Source organism: Salminus brasiliensis, chromosome 4 (assembly GCF_030463535.1).
Source record: "Salminus brasiliensis chromosome 4, fSalBra1.hap2, whole genome shotgun sequence".
NCBI classification, from domain to species: Eukaryota; Metazoa; Chordata; class Actinopteri; order Characiformes; family Bryconidae; genus Salminus; species Salminus brasiliensis.
The window spans coordinates 23,073,306-23,090,584 of NC_132881.1; the positions used below are offsets into that span (position 1 = coordinate 23,073,306).

The 17,279-nt window shown below is 42.4% G+C and overlaps 1 protein-coding gene across 2 annotated transcripts in view; it reads right to left on the reverse strand.

The window, feature by feature from the left end:
- Positions 1-459: 459 nt before the first annotated feature.
- The window catches only part of spred2b (sprouty related EVH1 domain containing 2b), a 45,497-nt gene continuing 28,677 nt past the window's right edge, over positions 460-17,279 (reverse strand). For both annotated transcript variants that reach the window (XM_072677635.1, XM_072677636.1), the window contains exons 5-6: positions 7,221-7,376; positions 460-6,007 (exon numbers count right to left, since the gene is read on the reverse strand). In XM_072677635.1, the coding sequence (XP_072533736.1) occupies positions 5,333-6,007; positions 7,221-7,376 (831 nt within the window). In that variant the 3' untranslated portion in view covers positions 460-5,332. The remainder of the gene's footprint in view (positions 6,008-7,220; positions 7,377-17,279) is intronic.

The following is a 17,279-nucleotide window of genomic DNA, read 5'->3' on the forward strand; positions in this document are numbered from 1 at the left end:
TAAAAATACTATATCACGATATTTAAATACATTTTTTTACAATATACAATATTTATCATGATACATCCTAATTGTGATCATAGACTAAATACATCAGTAGTGATAGATTCTTAAAAACTACTATTCAGATATCCTCCCGTACTGAATGCAGTGATTTTTATTCAATATCTGCTGCAGTTCATCTAATTACACTGTTTGTTATGAAACGTGCCGGCGGTATCCTTGATATGCCTAGAAAAGCATATTGTGCATCACAGCAACATAAATTCACAATACGATAACACATCGTCATATTGCCCAGCTCTAATTGTTGTCCATTTTTTGTCCCTTTTTTGTCCAACAATTTGTCAGATGGTGCCAGGAACCAATAACCTTCTGTTGGAGAAGTAGTTGTTTCACATTTAAATAACACCCAAACCCTCTTAATAACTCAGCAACACAGTATGAACACAGGCCAGATTGGGTTTCTCTTTTTGATTTGTTTGTTTGTTTGTTTTTATTGGGAGCTAGGACACACAGGTAGAACTACTTACTGGCCAAGCCACGCTTCTAGTAGTTCTGATATGATCTACCGGTATTTACAAAGTACTTTTCTTTCTTTCCATCCTTTCTTCAAAGCAAAGAGCTACATCGATCATACATGTTAGAAACGATTAAAAAAAATAGAAATAAAAATGTACATCATACACTTGATATAGATTTTGTTTTTGCTTTTTACAGAGGTAAAAATTCTTATTGTAAAAAACAAAACTAATCAATACAATAGGGCTTTTTCATCTGTCTTTTTTTTTTGTTTGTTTGTTTGTTTTAGTATACAAGGAGATAGATTAACAATACGCTTCAGGCACTTTTTTAAACAGGTAAAATGTGTGTAGTAGCAAGATGCTGCACCGAGACAGACGTACAGACAGAATGCTTTTGGTTAACTTTTCCATAGTTTTTTTTTCTTTTTGTTGTTTTGTTTTTTTAACCACAGGTAAACCGGGCTCTTGGTGAAGAGGGTGATGCCAGTATTGCAGAAGCTAACGGAGAGCCAGGAAGGACGTGCGGTGGATGAAGGGTGCAGTGACAGCTGACACCTCTGCAAAGCACTGCGGGAGACCGTCCTCCATCACCTCAGACGCACGCTGACCGAGACGGTTTGTCTTTTCTGCTCAAACGCAGTAGAGTGTGTACACACTGCCCACCACAATTTGGGGACACCTTCCAAGTAGTGCTTGATTTTCACCATAACTTTTTAAATGAAGTAAGAAACCTGTATTTAAAACAACAAGATGATTTAACTTATTTCTGGACATTTTTGCTTCGGAAAATCTATTTGGCAGATAAGACTTGTTTTTTTGAATCTGGCAAAATGATCTGGATTATGTCCTGAACCTGGAAAATGTATCTGCAGTATGCTTTGAAACAGGCAAAATTATCTAGATTATGTCTTGAAATAAACATATTTATCTGCAATATGTCTTAAAACAGACTATATTCTGGTTTAAGATTAAAATAGGAACAATTATTTTGCATAACGTCTTGAAACCGACAAAATGATCTAGATTAGGCTTTGAAAAGGAAAAATTTACATTTATGGCATTTAGCTGACGCTCTTATCCAGAGCAATTTACATGGTTACTCATATTACAGAGGTGGGACAATGTAGTGTTAGGAGTCTGGCCCAAGGACTCTTATTGGTGTAGCACAGCACAGTCACCCAGACCGGGAATCGAACCCCCGTCTCCAACATGGTGTGGTAGCTCAGTGGCAGGTAGTGGTGTTATCTGTTGCTCCACACCAACCGCAATGATCTGAAAAAATGATCTGGATTATGCTTTGAAACTGGAAGATTATCTGGATTCTGTCTTGAAACTAGGAAATGTTCTGGATTATGCTTTGAAACTGGGAAATGATCTGGATTATGCTTTGAAACTGGAAAATTATCTGGATTATGTCTTGAAACTGGGAAATGATCTGGATTATGCTTTGAAACTGGGAAATGATCTGGATTATGCTTTGAAACTGGGAAATGATCTGGATTATGCTTAGAAACTGGGAAATGATCTGGATTATGCTTTGAAACTGGAAAATTATCTGGATTATGTCTTGAAATGGACAAATTTATCTGAATCATATCTTGAAACAGACAAAATGATCTGCATTATGTCTTGAAACAGGCAAAAGTATTTCATATAAATACAACTAGAAAAAAGTTGAATAAACGTCTAACATCATTCTACGTATTTCACTTGCCAATATGACATTTCTGTCTGTGCAAGGGTGGACTGTCACAAATATGTACACATATAATATTGTTTTTTTCTCAAAATAAACCCGGGTACTCTTTAATATTTTACATTATTGCAAATCAACAAAGAAACCATGTTTTCTTTCTTTTTTTTTTTTTTTTTAAAAGCTAGGTGTCCCCAAATGTTGTTGGTTTTCACACAACTCTAGTGACAATAGTCACAATTGTTTACTCTCTGTCGGTACGTCCTGGAAGTGGATTTCAGTTCCAGTGAGCAGGCTGAACGTTACATATTAAGCACAGATGTTACACCCATGTACTGTACATTCATTGACAGGGAATTGTGCACATACAACTCTACGAGCTAAACCAAGCCGTTGGATGTCTCACACAAGGCGACACAAACACAAAGCCCAGTGGTGGGGAAGCTGACCGGATGACTGCAGTGTCACTCAATGGGGCAGGTGGGTCCGAGAGTCTGAGACAGACCATACGCGCGTACCGGAGCTGCCTCACAGATTGTACGATGCTGTTTTTTAATTTTTTTCCCTCCACTATCTCCCTGTCTCCTTCAACATCTTAAACACATTCGCATGATTTAAAAAAAGGCTCATCTAACGGGAGTCTCCATTTAGTTATTTTTTTTAATAAATTAGAAAAATATTCATCACTTTCTCTCGATTATTTAAAAGAGCGCTCGCACGTCTTACGAGCGGATGCTGTGCGTGTCCACGAGACGGACCCCGTGCGACACTCTGAAGCATTTACCAGTGACGTTGTTGCCATCACTTCGTTCTCAGCATAATTAAGGCTTTGAGTAATATTAGAGTGATGAAGGATACTGGAGATCGGTTTTGACAAACGGCCCTCTGTTAGGCATCCTATGTGCAAGCTTATTTATTTATTTATTTATGTTTTCTATGTGTTCTGTCCTATTTTAGCTTCCCACAGAACAAGACCAGAGGAAACGTCTTCCACTGCTTTTAGAAGCATTTAGAAGTCACATGTTTGAGAACAAGGGAAAGCAGACACTAGTTATGCCTAGTTTCCCTCTGAGCGCATTACGAAAAAATATACACGGTTACAGCTGGAGACCTTGCTCCTCTCTCACATGACTAGGGCGTCTATGGCGAAAGCCAAACTACGCATCCTTGCTCACCTCTCCCTTTGGCTGGTGATTTAATTGACTGAGAAAAAATAAATATGACAAAATAAGAAAGAAAAAAATCTTTGGACATCAATTGCAGTGATTTTAAAAGAGCTCCTCATCCATGGTTCTAATCAACAGAAAGGGGAAAAAAAGTCCACTGTAAGTGGAACAAATGTGGCTGTGGATATAATAATCGATTTTAAACATATACATATGAGTATACAGTATTTACATATACTCACAATGCAGCTTATGTAAATTTGGCTTAAATACAATAACAATACTATGCTGTGATACAATGTTCTCATTCCTTTACAACGCACATGCAAGCTTCAGCGAGCTCACATACGCGCACACACACACACACACACCCACGCATATACACATACACGCAAACACGTCCCATTCAAGCACACTGTTAACCTCACTACAGGTTTAGTGTCTCAGGCTAATCTTGACGTTATTGTTCTGTACGTTTAGAGGACTTCAGAAAGACTGCACTGGTTCGTTTTGGAGACCCTTCCATTGTGTCTGGAGGAGGTCAGGGGTGAAATCAACCCTGAAATGAACCAAGTCCTCAACTCCACACACGCGCAACACAACAAACGAAACGATTCAAGTTCTCGAGAAAACTAAAAATCAGTGTAAAAATATAAAGTACCTGCATATGTAATGCATGACAAGTTGGCTCCAAAAGGGCCACCTGAAAAAAGAGCCTTTTCTTTCACAAGGAACTGAAGAGAAACACCCAGAAGAGAAAAGAAAGGAACAGTACACAGGAACACACACACATACACACGCGCGCACACAGACATATCATATATATATATATATATATATATATATATATATATATATATATATATATATAAGAATTTTCAAGCCAGTTTAATGCACCATTTTGTCTTCTTTTTGTCCATCTGGAATAGGGCTGAGATTGACATGAAAGAAACGAATAGCCCCAAGAAGCCCCTACAAGTGTCCTTGCTGCTCCTGCTTCCTACACCCCGGCGTCCAGAGGGTTGTATGTACTAAGGATGGGCATTGTTACTTCAAGTTTAGGAACTGATCTGAACTCTTGATCTGAAGTAACGGTTTCATTTATAACAATATAAAGTATTTTCTAGTTGGGAGTTCCTGACAAGAGTTTCTCATGGATGCGGGAAGTGAGGGTGCGGAGGAGGCTGCAGCACCCCCTGCATTCAGGATTGTTTAACTGCAATGGCTAATAAAAGTCATATAAAATAACGCTACTTCAATAGAAACTATTCTGTGCATAATATATGCTTACATGTTCTTGTTAGAGGGTGGCAGTACTTCATTTTATTTTATTTACAGTGGGGTTTGGAAGTTGGAAGAGCACTAGTAAAAATGCCTTTAATTAATGTAATGCTTTTCACTACAATTTTTTCATTACGATAAGACATTTCAAGTTTATTTAGTATTTGGTTCCTCTCTCTTTTGTGACAGTGTTCACTCAAGCTGTTTAGACTCTACAGCTGACTTGTTTATTTCTAGGTTCAAATGAACATCCCAGGTTTTCAATGTGGACTCTTTAACCCCACTGCAAATATCTTCAAAATCAGAATTAACCCATGGCTGACATTTCAGATTGTCTTTCGTCGAATCGAAATGAACTAGGACTTGAAGCAGTTCAGCATTTCAACAGTTCGGTCCCTGAAAACACTGACTGGGCCATCAGTTATTTGGTACAATGGACAAAATAAGTTTGGCATAGCATCTAGTGTGCATTAGCTAACACCATATTTGTCATATATACACTGCTTAAATTTCAGCACCCTCAACTCTCGCGTCCCTGACTGTTCATTTAGAAACATACATGTTCCAATAGTGAAAATAGCTGAAATGTCCATCCATAGTATATACATACGCCTGTGTGTGTTCAGCATGTAGTTCTGGGGATTGATTGAGAGGGGAGTTGCAAGGGGTTACCCGACGGCCTTGTGCTTGCCGCCGCAGCAGCCACATGCCACTCCGCAGCGGTGGCAGGCGTGCAGCGGCGGGTAGCAGCAGAGGCACGGCGCTAGCAGAGAGAGGCCCAACAGGGCCAGCCAGCGCAGGCAGAAGCGCTCATCGCCCGTGTCACACGAGCAAGGGTCCGAATAGTCACCCTCGGGGTCCGACATGCAGTGGTAGAGCAGGCTGTCGGCGCACCACATGAAGCTGACGCGGTGCACGCAGGTCCGGATAGGGTCGGGCGCGTCGTGGCACTGCCCGCGCCGGTTCTCCTCATGGTTGAACATGTCCCGGCAGTAGACGCAGCGCGATCGCTCGCCGTCCTCTTTCCGCCGCTTGCCTTTGGGCTTGAAAGCCACTGGCTGCGTGGCAACCACGCCACTGTCCGAGCCCCCCCGTGGGCCTTTGTGGCCCAGGTCTGAGTGGCTGGGCGCATACGGGTAGTTGTAGTCGTGCTTCGACGGCGGTTCATTCTTGTCAAAGTGCACATATGAGTCCATGTCCTCAGCCTGAATGAAGCGGTCACGAGCCGCCGCGTGCCGGTAGTCCTCATAGCCGGTCAGCCACGTGCGCTCACGTGGGTTGATGCGCACAATCTCCTCCTCCTCATCCAGGAAGCTGACATGCCGTGGGAACTTGGGTACCGCCTGGTCAAGAGACAAGTTGAGATTTAGGAGTTGACCATATTTAGAAGCCAAATCCACTACGGATCCACAGTTCTTTACTCTAATAAATACATGACATACATATTACAGTCTTAGACATTCTTCTCAGTTTTGGTAAGACTTTTTTTTTTATTTAACCCTCTGTTTATTTAAACTAATAACAAATAAACACAGTACTGCTACAGGTGAATATAGAATTTTTGTCAGAACTACGAATGCACAATGATACAAAAACAGTAAAACTGGTATCAGTAGGTAATTGTTTAAAAATGTATTTGGACAACATTTCAAATTAACATTTGATGATGTATTTTATGAACTCCAGAAGAACAGGATGTTTAAGTGATGCTAAAGCAGTGGTCAATTCTGCTTCAATCCTGCTCCTGGGAGCTTCCTTCCCAGAGACTTTGGGTCCAACCCTAAATCACCCCCCACAACACAACTAATTACTTCCTTCAGACGTCCCTGACTGCCTTGACAGATATATACACAGAACATCTCTAGTAGATAGTAAAGGTAGTGGAACCTGTTCATTTAAGTTCATTGTTTCTTTCCCCGAATTTAAGTGTATTAAAAAAGAGTCTATCCTGCTTTTTTTGGAGTAAAAATTGAGGCTCCTCAATTTTGGAGCACTGAGGATTTGACTGCATTTAGGGAGAGGAGTGTTAGTCAGGTCAGGGTGTTGGATGGTCACCACGCAACCTCACCTCCAACTTCCCAACTCATCCCAAACGAATTGGATGGAGCGCCAATTATAATTCCACTTTCATGTTTATCAGCTCCAGAGAGTCCTATTCCATCAGCAGTATCTCTCCACAGGGACTAGACAAGTTGTGTGTGTGCATTTGCACATCTATATCAGCAATGGGTACAACTTCATTTGCTAAATGCATTCATTAAAAGAGGGGGTTCACAAACATTTGGCCAAACAGTGTATCATACAACGCTATACAGTCAAAAAACAAACTCACTCCATTACTTTTGGTTAGATAATGGGTGCCATAGTGGCTGATATGATTGCCAGCTGTCAACCGCGAATGACACTCAAACTTCTTGACCAGAAAGAAAACCATCTTAAATATACATGTGAGGTGTCCTAGCATCTAGCTTTTGCTGATTCCTCCTAATTGGCCCTTATTTCTCATCAATTCTCATCACATAAACATCACTGCACTTCCAGTCACACGTCACCCACCTGGTCCAGGAAGTAGCGTTCTGAAGTCCTGTACTGCTCGTGAAAGTGCCCCAGGAGGCAGTGATGGCGGTGCGGCTCATAGAATGTGGAGGTGGCCAGAGGCTGCATTGCCTGCTCTTTTTTCTGAGAGGAATTGGAGGAGCTGTCGGTGGCGGTCTGTGGCAAAAAGACAAAGAGACCCAATCAAATCCATAACCCCGTTATATATGGGCACACAAATAAAGCCAAATGATCTGCTGTGGTTACAGCAAAGTGTTTCCCCAACTCAAGTCTGATGTACGAGACGGAGAGGAGAGGAAGGTGAAGGTGGATGATGTGTGGTCCAGTGCTCAGGACAAGATAAAGACACCCAGCAGGCAGGTGCTGCGCAGAGTGAGTGCAGTTTTCCATGATCTCATGGACTGTTGGCACTGCTCTGCAGCTACACACAATACGTTATACACACATACACACGCACGTACACACATCAGTGTAGTCAAACTGACGTGATGTGGCTCAACTTCAGTATGAAATTGAAAAAAAAGCCCCCAGGCCACAGGATTTGTAGAAACCTCTCTGAAGTCTCCCTGTTATTAGAGAGGCTCTAAATGAATCCAGCCTGCTGAATTTTTGGCCATCGCACATGAAACCCAAAGCGCTGGTCCATGACATCATCATCAAGCAAAGCGCTATGGAGTACCTCCTTGTTGAAAGCATGTACTCACTATAGGCCAGTCTCTGAAATGAATTAGCTTCCAAGAACTCCATTAATAGGACCACAAAAAAGTGGCTACAGTCAATCATGACAAAGGAAAAAGTTACTAATTATGCACACATTACCCTGCGAAACCAGCACACTCATGATGTCACCAGTTAGTCATGTACCAACTCGATATGCTGGATTAGTATTAGCACTAATAACACTTTTTATTGATCCCAGTTGCAACAAATGTATGGCCATTCTGTTTACATTAAAAATAACCTGGAGCTTTCTGCATGTAACTGTGTTTCCTATAAATGTATAAAAGTAGCACAATGCTGTCTTTCTTGTTGGATGCACTGTGACAATTTCTGAGAATTCAGACAAACAAAATTCAAACAAAATTAAACCCATTCACCAGTAACTTATCAGGAAGAAATTTATTTTTTGTTTTTCCCAACAAAAAGTCATTGTTCACAGCTGTTATTCACAGCTCACTGTGCACACTAAGCAGAATTGGTTGTAGATTGTGCTGAAAAAAGGCTTTCCATTCTTTCCATTTTAAAAGGTCTACATAGAAGCATCTACAAAGGCTTTCCCATAAATCTAAAGAATCCTTAAACCAGGCAAAGAACCATTGAAGCAATCAAAATGGATCCTGAAGTTGTTGCAGTTATATCCAGAACCACAGAGTTTACTTAAGATCCTCTAAAAAGGTCTTTTTTATGTTCCCATAAAACTGAAGATGTGTGTGTGTGTGTGTGTGTGTGGTCAGTGCGAAAGGAAATAAGGGCGCAGCCTCATGTCTGCCACATTCTTTGCCAGGTAAGAGTAAAACGGAGGCCCTCAAACACTGCCCTGTTTCAGCGTGTCTGAGAGTCAATGGAGATGGGCTGTGCCCGCTTTCATTCTCTCTCTCTCTCCCTCTTCCCCTCGCTCCTTCCATTCCTCCTCAGCTCGGCCACAGGTCCATGTCCAGCATGTGAACAGAAACGCAGCCTTTCTCTTCCAGGCTGCATTCCAATGAAAACTTTGGCGCACTCGCGAGACGCAAAACATAAGAGCGGTGTAGACAGCCAGCTCCCTGTGGAGGTGGGCTGTGCAGACAGACAGACACACAGACAGGCAGGCAGGCAGGCAGACAGACAGACAGACAGCCTGGCCGGATGGGCCATGGCTTCAGCGATTAGTGGCTGAAAGTCTGCGTGTGCTACTTCCTTCTGGCTGTGCTGCTTCCCTCAACCACCACCGGCTCACAAAACCACCACCTGCCAGGTGGAGAGCGCACACACAGAAAGACACACACACACACATACAATATGCATGTACTCAAATGCGCATACAGACAAATACATGACAGATAACACCTTGTTTATTTTTGGGGTGGCTGTGCCCCAACTTCTTTAGTTTGGGGGGATGATGCAACATTCTCCCATAATTAGTGTGTGAATGTGAATGTGTGTCCTTGTGGCATTTGTGTAGGTTTATGTACCGAAAACAGCCATCATTAATTTTAAATTTAATGAATTAATTAATCTCTTAGAATTAAGCAGGCTGTTTTTGACACTGTGCCTTTAAGATATATGAAAGTGACGTCTGATCCGACCCTGTGTTGTGTCTGGTACTAAAAAAGCAGTCCAGGCCAAAACACTCCTTACAACTTCACATGAGTAGGTGGTGCTATATTAGTACAAAGTAAGGAAAGTTGTGCCTTGGTAGATTATTTCCTTGTTGTAACAATGCTTCTTGGCAATAAATATTATACCGTTGGAAAGCCTGTTAATTTCCCACATTTGTAAAAAACATGCATGTAGGATGAGTATATGGGTAGCGCCCATGAAACATTTGCCAAATCTTCTGTGCCAGTGCCAAACAGCTCATTTTGCTGTTGCTATTGAAACTTGGTTTGAGCTTCTGGTAACCCCTGGCTGCTGCCAATCAGGTGCGTCAGCTGTATAACGGGGGATGTCAAAGACAGGCCGCAAAGTAGGCGTCCCAAGAAGACCACACCCCTGGAAGATCGTTTCCTCACCCTGTCAGCACAGTACCATAGACTCTACAGATTTGCAGTCAAGGTTTGCAGGACGATATGGCTGACGACTCTCTGCACGGACAATCCAAAACAGACTGTACGCAACCAATCTCCAGTCTCATCTCCCTCACTGGAAAAACGAAGCTTGTTATCATTGGAGGCTTAATCTCAATGTAGAGAGATATGATGAAATTCTGAAACCAGTGGCAATCCCATATCTCCACAGTCTGGGACCGAACTCTATCCTCCAAGATGACGACGCTCGCCCCCACAGAGCGAGGGTTATCAGAGACTACCTGCAGAATTTGGGAGTGGAGTGACCTGACCTCAACCCCATTGAACACTTGTGGGATCAGCTTGGGCGTACTGTTCGAGCCAGAGTGACCAACACAACCATGTTGGCTGACTTGCGACAAATGCAGGTTGAAGAATGAAATGCCATCACAGCAGTGTTTGACCAGGCTGCTGACCAGCACGAGGAGGAGATGCCAGGATGTTATGGCTGTGTATGGTTCTTCCGCTCTTGAAGTTCCTGTTTGTAAATTAATAAATTGTTAAATTGACAATATATCTTGTTTCTTTAAACTTCAATCATCTAGTCCACCAAACACCAGACGAGTTTGGTATTGGCAGAGAGGATTTGGCATTTTTTTCATGAGTGCAACCCACTTACTCAGTTCTGCTTCTCATCCCACAAATGCATGTTTTTACAAATGTGAAACCATTTAAAAGGGAAATTAACAGGCTTTTAAAGCTATAAGATTTATTAGCAAGAAGCATTGTTACAACAAAGAAATAATCTACCAAACACAAATTTCTGAATAATTTATATTGAACAATGATGTTTTTGAGGATGCACTCAAATCTGGTGTTTATTCTATCTGCTTGTATGTCAGCGTTCATAAAATATTTTTAAGTGTAGTTTTATAATTGTTTTTCTTTGAAAAGCAGGACAAAAATACTATTTCATTTTTGCAATAGTGAAAAAGTGGCAAAATGAATAAAAAGCTGTGAAATTCCGTGTTTGGTATTTGGTCTTCGGTTCCATTTTGGTTCAGTTTCGGTTTTGGACAAAGAATTTCCTTTTGGTGCATCCCTAGTAGTAAAATAGTAACTTTCATGCATGAATATTATGATAATCATTCACGTAGATGAATGAACGTTCATGTAGACATCGTCATATCACTGCAGCTTTGGGCCAGTGCTGGAGAAAGAACCGGTAGTCAGAACCTGAGCCATTCCTTTTTTTATTTTGCCATGTGTGAATCGAGGCAGAGATGCAGCAGAGCAGACTGAAAAGGAGTCCCAGGACAGTGGCCCAAACTGGGCTCTTGCTCTGCATGCTCCAACCCCGGCCTGGACCAGCCTGACCTGGTCGTCGCTTCCCCTTCATGTTCGTACAAAGCACTCAGAACTGTCAGCCAAAAATAATACAGGCGTCCCTCGCACCGCTGCCAAGAGCCCGAGCCAACATGATTTAAAAATATGTTTAGGAGGATAGCTGGACCCGGCCTGCTGGAGATAATTAAAAACACAGACCCTTTTCTAAAGGTTTTTTCATGTCGGGCCCGAATACGAAGCGCCGGGCCTGAACACACCAGTCTGAGACGGGGAGGAAAAGGAGGCAGAATGGAATGGGAATGTAAAGAACAGAGAGAGAGAGAGAGAGAGAAAGCGAGAGAGAGAGAGAGAGAAAGCAGACGCAGCAAATTTAACCAAAAACGCTAACACTCTTAAAAATCTGTCATCTTATCAAAGGGCTCTAAAGTTAGTGGCGTGGTGGAGATAAAGAGAGACTTCAAAGGCACATGTGGACTGACTCTGATTCAAAGGCATACCTTCGTAGCAAGCCCAGCAAATGCAGTCTGCTTAATGACTCGCAATCAATGGCGCAGTGGGGGAGGGCAGGGAGATAATGAGTGGAGAGAGAAAGAGAGAGAGAGAGCTGGGGGCAGTGAGTGTGTTTTTTTTTTGTTGGGGGTGGGGGTGGGGGGGTGGACTGGAGTCTTTGGGTAATTTCACAAATGGGCCCCCTTAATTAAGTCAGAACGGCCAAGGCCCCCGGCAGCACACCATACCAGACCAATCCAAGTCAGACCAGCTTGAACAGCACCACATCAAAATGGTGCAAAGTTCATGGGACGTTACATGACCACACAAGACAAAAGGTAAAAAACCAAACCAGATGCAGACCTTAACTCAACACTACAAATTAAGCAATACAAATTAACGCCTCAAAGAGAAGATGATTGGGGCCACATTGTCGCCATGACTTCTTTCAGATGTTTCCATTTTTTATTTTCACCACTACTTTCAGTACACTTGCAAATGTGTGTAAATTTTGCAAAGCAAATGTTAAAATGTCAGCATTTTTCTGTTTGACTAGTTGAATGTGTGCTGATCACCATCTTAAAAACACTGGATCCAAAGGCTAGGGTGACCATATAGGATATTGTAGCTGGAGGGTTTCACATAAGTTGTACGTTGACCTAAAAGGAGATGATTTGGTCATATAGGCTAATATGGCTATTTATTAGTCTTGCTAAATGAGTAAATAAAGATGTATTAATGACGTACATTAACATACTGTAGCTGCATAGTTTGAGATGCATTTCCATTGTCACACACACACACACACACACACACACACACACACACACACACTAAAATGAATCACCACTTTCCTCTTTTTTCCATGAGTTAGTTAGCAGGTTTAGTGGGTGCAGTGGATTAGGGAAACCATCAAACTGTAGTACAGTAGTAGGAGCCAAACTGGACTACAGTTGAATGTAAAGCTATTCGGCTGTTTCGTACCTTACCTTACTTACCTGTTCCTCTAATGAGATTTGTCCTGACAGCTAGCACCAGAGGTTCTGTCAAACCTCTCAAAATTTAAAAACTTTGCTAGTTAACATCTCTGAAGTTACCAGTAGTCCAATGGACCGGGTTTTGTTGAAATAACATCTAAACGTAGCAGGGCATCACCCTATTGCTTTACAAAATGCTGGGTCACCCCTGTGGTTTTTCCACTGTCCATTGCCACCACTTAAAACAGGCAGGGGAGCAGGAGAAGGAGAAATGCAGAATCCCCTCTTATTGAGGTGCAGTGATTCACTCTATGTTTCCCTCCTCCTCTTCTTTTTCTTCCTCTCGTCAGACTGTTAGTCCTTCCTATTCCACTTCCTCTGTGTGTCCTTTAGGGCCCTGGCTGTCAGCTCTGTACACAGTGAGGCCCTTCCCTCTCTTGGCCTCTGCTGCAGCACAGGAAGTTGTCAATCACCCCTCCACCTCCTCTCCCCCAGTCAACATGCAGCCAGAGTCAGAGGCACAACCTTTTTCTCAAACAGTCAAGTGTGTTTTTTGCTGCTCCACCTGAATCGCTCTGTGTGTACAGTCGCAAAACTCAAATATGTAGCCCACACAAAAGTCACGGTGAGTTTTACATAATTCGCTATCATTGGGTTCTCAACGGAATTTTCCTTTTCTCATATAAAGTCCTCATACTGCACTAATAGCTGTACTATTTACTTCAGTATGTCATTTACTTCAGAGTTACAGCTCAGCTTAGTATGTCTGCAAAGCATGGACCATTGACCAAAACATTACTATGACCATACACTTGGTTACACATACTTAGTTCCACTAGTTCTACCCCAGGAATGCAGGTGGTAATTACACACTGTTATCTCTAGAAACAAATAAAAGTACACTGCAGAGCTACAAACAGATTTAGTCTATATCTTTAATCCATAATTATGTACATTTTTAGAAACATGATGGCTGTGATTCGCTGAGGTCATTTGTGGCAATTTGAGATTGCTTAAAAGTTCAATGGCCGAGGTACGTGTGTGAGGATTTAGGTCTATAGCTTGCTGGTTTGCACAAGGCTAACTGTTGTACTTTAGCTTACATTAAAGGATGTAAGCTTTTCCAGACTACCAATAAAACAGCATTTGCTTGCACTACTAAATTCGAGTTCTAGTTCCTTAAACTGACTCACGCTTAAACACATCACAGCAGGCTTCTTTACAGAGCTGGTAGACTGGTTCTGCAGTCAACGTGGTAAAACGCAGTTCAAACATTCTAAAAGACGCAAAATACACTTTTAGGCACTTTTAGCAAAGTCATCTTACAGTATAATCACATGCCATTGGTGCATGAAAGTTAGCTACATATATATGTCTCACTATTTGTGGAGTAAACAGTGCTGTCCACAGGTCTGAAATATAATTATGGTGGAAATGACATTAACCTCACATAATATTTCACAGATTCAACCTCTAAACCCTTCTCTTCATTTCAACAAAGGATATTCTACAAGCACAGACCAGGTAAACAATATATTTTCTACTTACTGTCTTTTCAAATTCAAAATAGCTCCGTCAGCACTGAACAAGCTTGAATCAAGTCTGGCCTATGCATTTGACTGTAGTTGTAATTTGTTGTCACATTAACTGACATGAAAAAATGAGGAGCATGCATTTATTCATTGCCCTTTCATGCTTAAATGCTAACACTGGCTGTCTGTGGACTGTGTGTGTTTGTTCCTCATGCTGCAAAATCATGAAAAATGAGTAGTCTAACTTTAGCTAAAGCTAATCTTAGTCCTCTTAAACGCCATAGCCTTAAAAGAAAAAAATATGTATCTTTCTTATACTTAGGTGTGCATACACGCTCGAGTCTCACAGCTACCGACGCAGCACAGTCACCGATTCCTTTCATAGAATTCAAAGCTACTACCAAAGTCAAAGAAAAACTTGAGAATTAGGAGAAAAGGAGTTGCGTTACCTAGTCCGTGCTTGTTAAATATCCCAATATCCACTAGTTAATTGAATACAAATGGCTTCATAAAAATAAAAATGTGAAAATGTGTTGCCAAATATGCTTAGATATGTCATTAACATATCTGGGTAACCAACCCAACCCGAGGCCTTCAATCACACCACACCTAAAGGTGACTGGACGCTGGAAGCTTCCAGCGTCCAGTCCTAATCCATTCAGTCTAAAGCTAAATTCCTACACACTATATGTCCAAATGTTTGTGGACACCCCTTGTAATAAATGCATTCAGCTACTTTTAAGCTATACCCATTACTAACACAGATGTGCAAATGCACACATCCACAGCTTGTCTAGTTCCAGTAGAGAAGTACTGCCAATAGATGAGGACTCTCTGGAGCAGATAAACATGAACCTACTGGCACCATGCCTAATGCCAGGCATGGGCTAGAGGTGTAGAAGCCCTCCAGCATTGAGCTGCGAATGGAATGTTCTCTGGAATGGTAGATGATGCTCTATCTAATACTTTTGGGATGAGCTGGGGAGTTGTGGATGTGGTGGAGTGATGATCATCCAGTATCCTTACCTCACTAATCTTGACACTGAATGCAATCAAATATTCACAGCAATGCTCCAGAATCTAGTACAATGCCTTCTCTGAACAGTAGAGACAGTTACTCCAACACAAGCAGGATAAACCTTTTTTCCAGTATCCTTGATTTCAGAAGAAACGATAAATGAGCGGGTGTCCCAATACTTTTGTCCATATAGTGTATGAGTACTAAATGTCGGTACACCAATGTTAGCTCTGCAGAGCTGAACCGTCACACATACTTTGAAAGGGGGTGGTGGTGGTGGTGAAGCGCAGAGTTGTAAACAGTGTGTGAGGTGGACCGGCCTGCTCTACCGCTGAGTGCACTGCAGGTGACTCATGCAGAGCTGGTCTTTCTCTCATCTGCATGGCAGCTCAATGTTATGGCTGATGCAACAGTGCCTTGACAGGCATGTGTACACAGCCCTGCCCTAGCTACGTCTGAGACAGGTTTACAAGGGTTTAAAAAATGAAGAAAGAAAAAAAAATAGTACATTCAATGGGGCAGTCGATCTCTGCTTTGCTGTTTAGCTGGAAAATAACAATCCTCACCCTTTTCTTTTCCTGGAACTACGGAACATAATCTGTTCTTGATGCCATTCTTGTTCTAGCGTGAGGCCTAGCCTCTTACAATGTGTGTGTGTGTGTCTGTACTGAAGTGACACACCCAGTTAAATGGAAGTGGTTCAGCAGCAGTCTCTGAATGACTCCTCTGCCCTGTTCTGAATGGACTAAAATAGTCTGGGGTTAAGTATAGGTTAGTTCAGGAGGAATAATTTGGGAGGAATGTACACCCAGGCTGCTGCAGCAGCAGCAACAGTTCACCCCCCCTCCCTGCAGAATCTCTCTGAGCTGTAAATCCGGAACAGCATTTCTGCTGTCTGCGGCCACTTGCCTCCCACCAGCAATATTTGGAAAGGTCATCAGTGGCAACCATGAGCCTCCAGGCAACTGCACCGGTTGCAGTTCGACACTGAGGTGCTGCATAGCTCGTTCTGTGCTGCAAGAGCATGTGCTCTGCCCTCTCAGGGGAAACAGAGGTTTGATAAAAGATGTAAAATTAAAGCTAGTTAAACACATTGGAATAACCACCCCCTTTACTCCAACTACCACCCCTCGTGTCCTGAAAAATTTGTCAATCTGTTTTTAAAAATTGTCCGGAGTGCGAAAATTCAGGGACGGAAAGAACCCGTGGCTCAGGTTTCCTTTGGGGCTCAGGGTGCCTGGCTTAGCCGTCAACTCTTCTTGGCTTGAAAGCGAGACAGACAGCGAGGGGAAGAGGAGCCATGAGGTTTCCCCTGCACTCACACCACCCCCCTCTTCACACACACAGACACACACACACATGCACACTAACCCCCAGCCCCTCCCCCCTGCCCCAGGCGGCAGTAAATCAGGATGGCAGTTAGCTAGGAAGCAGCTGCTAATGATAGTTTTACTGAGCGGAGCAGGAAGTCACCTCCTGACCCCTCCTGCTGCTCCTCATCTCCCGTGACTGGGACCAAAAAAAGGGGGACGGAAAAGAGAGCAAGAGGGAGAGAGAAAGAGACAGAACGAGTGTGGCAGAGAGCAGAGGAACTGCAAAAAAAAAAAGCTACAGGAAAGCTGCCCTGTGTCCCGTTATCGCTCCCATCATCTCTGCTGAAACAAAGGGCCATCTTTCCAACTGCAGCCTCTGCAGGGTAAAAATATCACAAGGACCCAGCCTTTTCTGGGATGTTTAACACACACACACACAGACAGTAAAAAAAGCACAGGAAAACAGCTGGAGGGAAGAGGACTTGTGTGAACTATGTGGGTGAGAATGATAACGTTTAGGCCCTCCATAGACGTTCAATCTCTCCACTGTACTCATACTCACTCCTCCTACATAATGTAACATACTATCAGGAATATTATATACTAAGGCAATGTGCCACTGACCACAGTAAGAAGTGTTGATCTTCATGTCATAACAAAAAAATATATATAAATAAT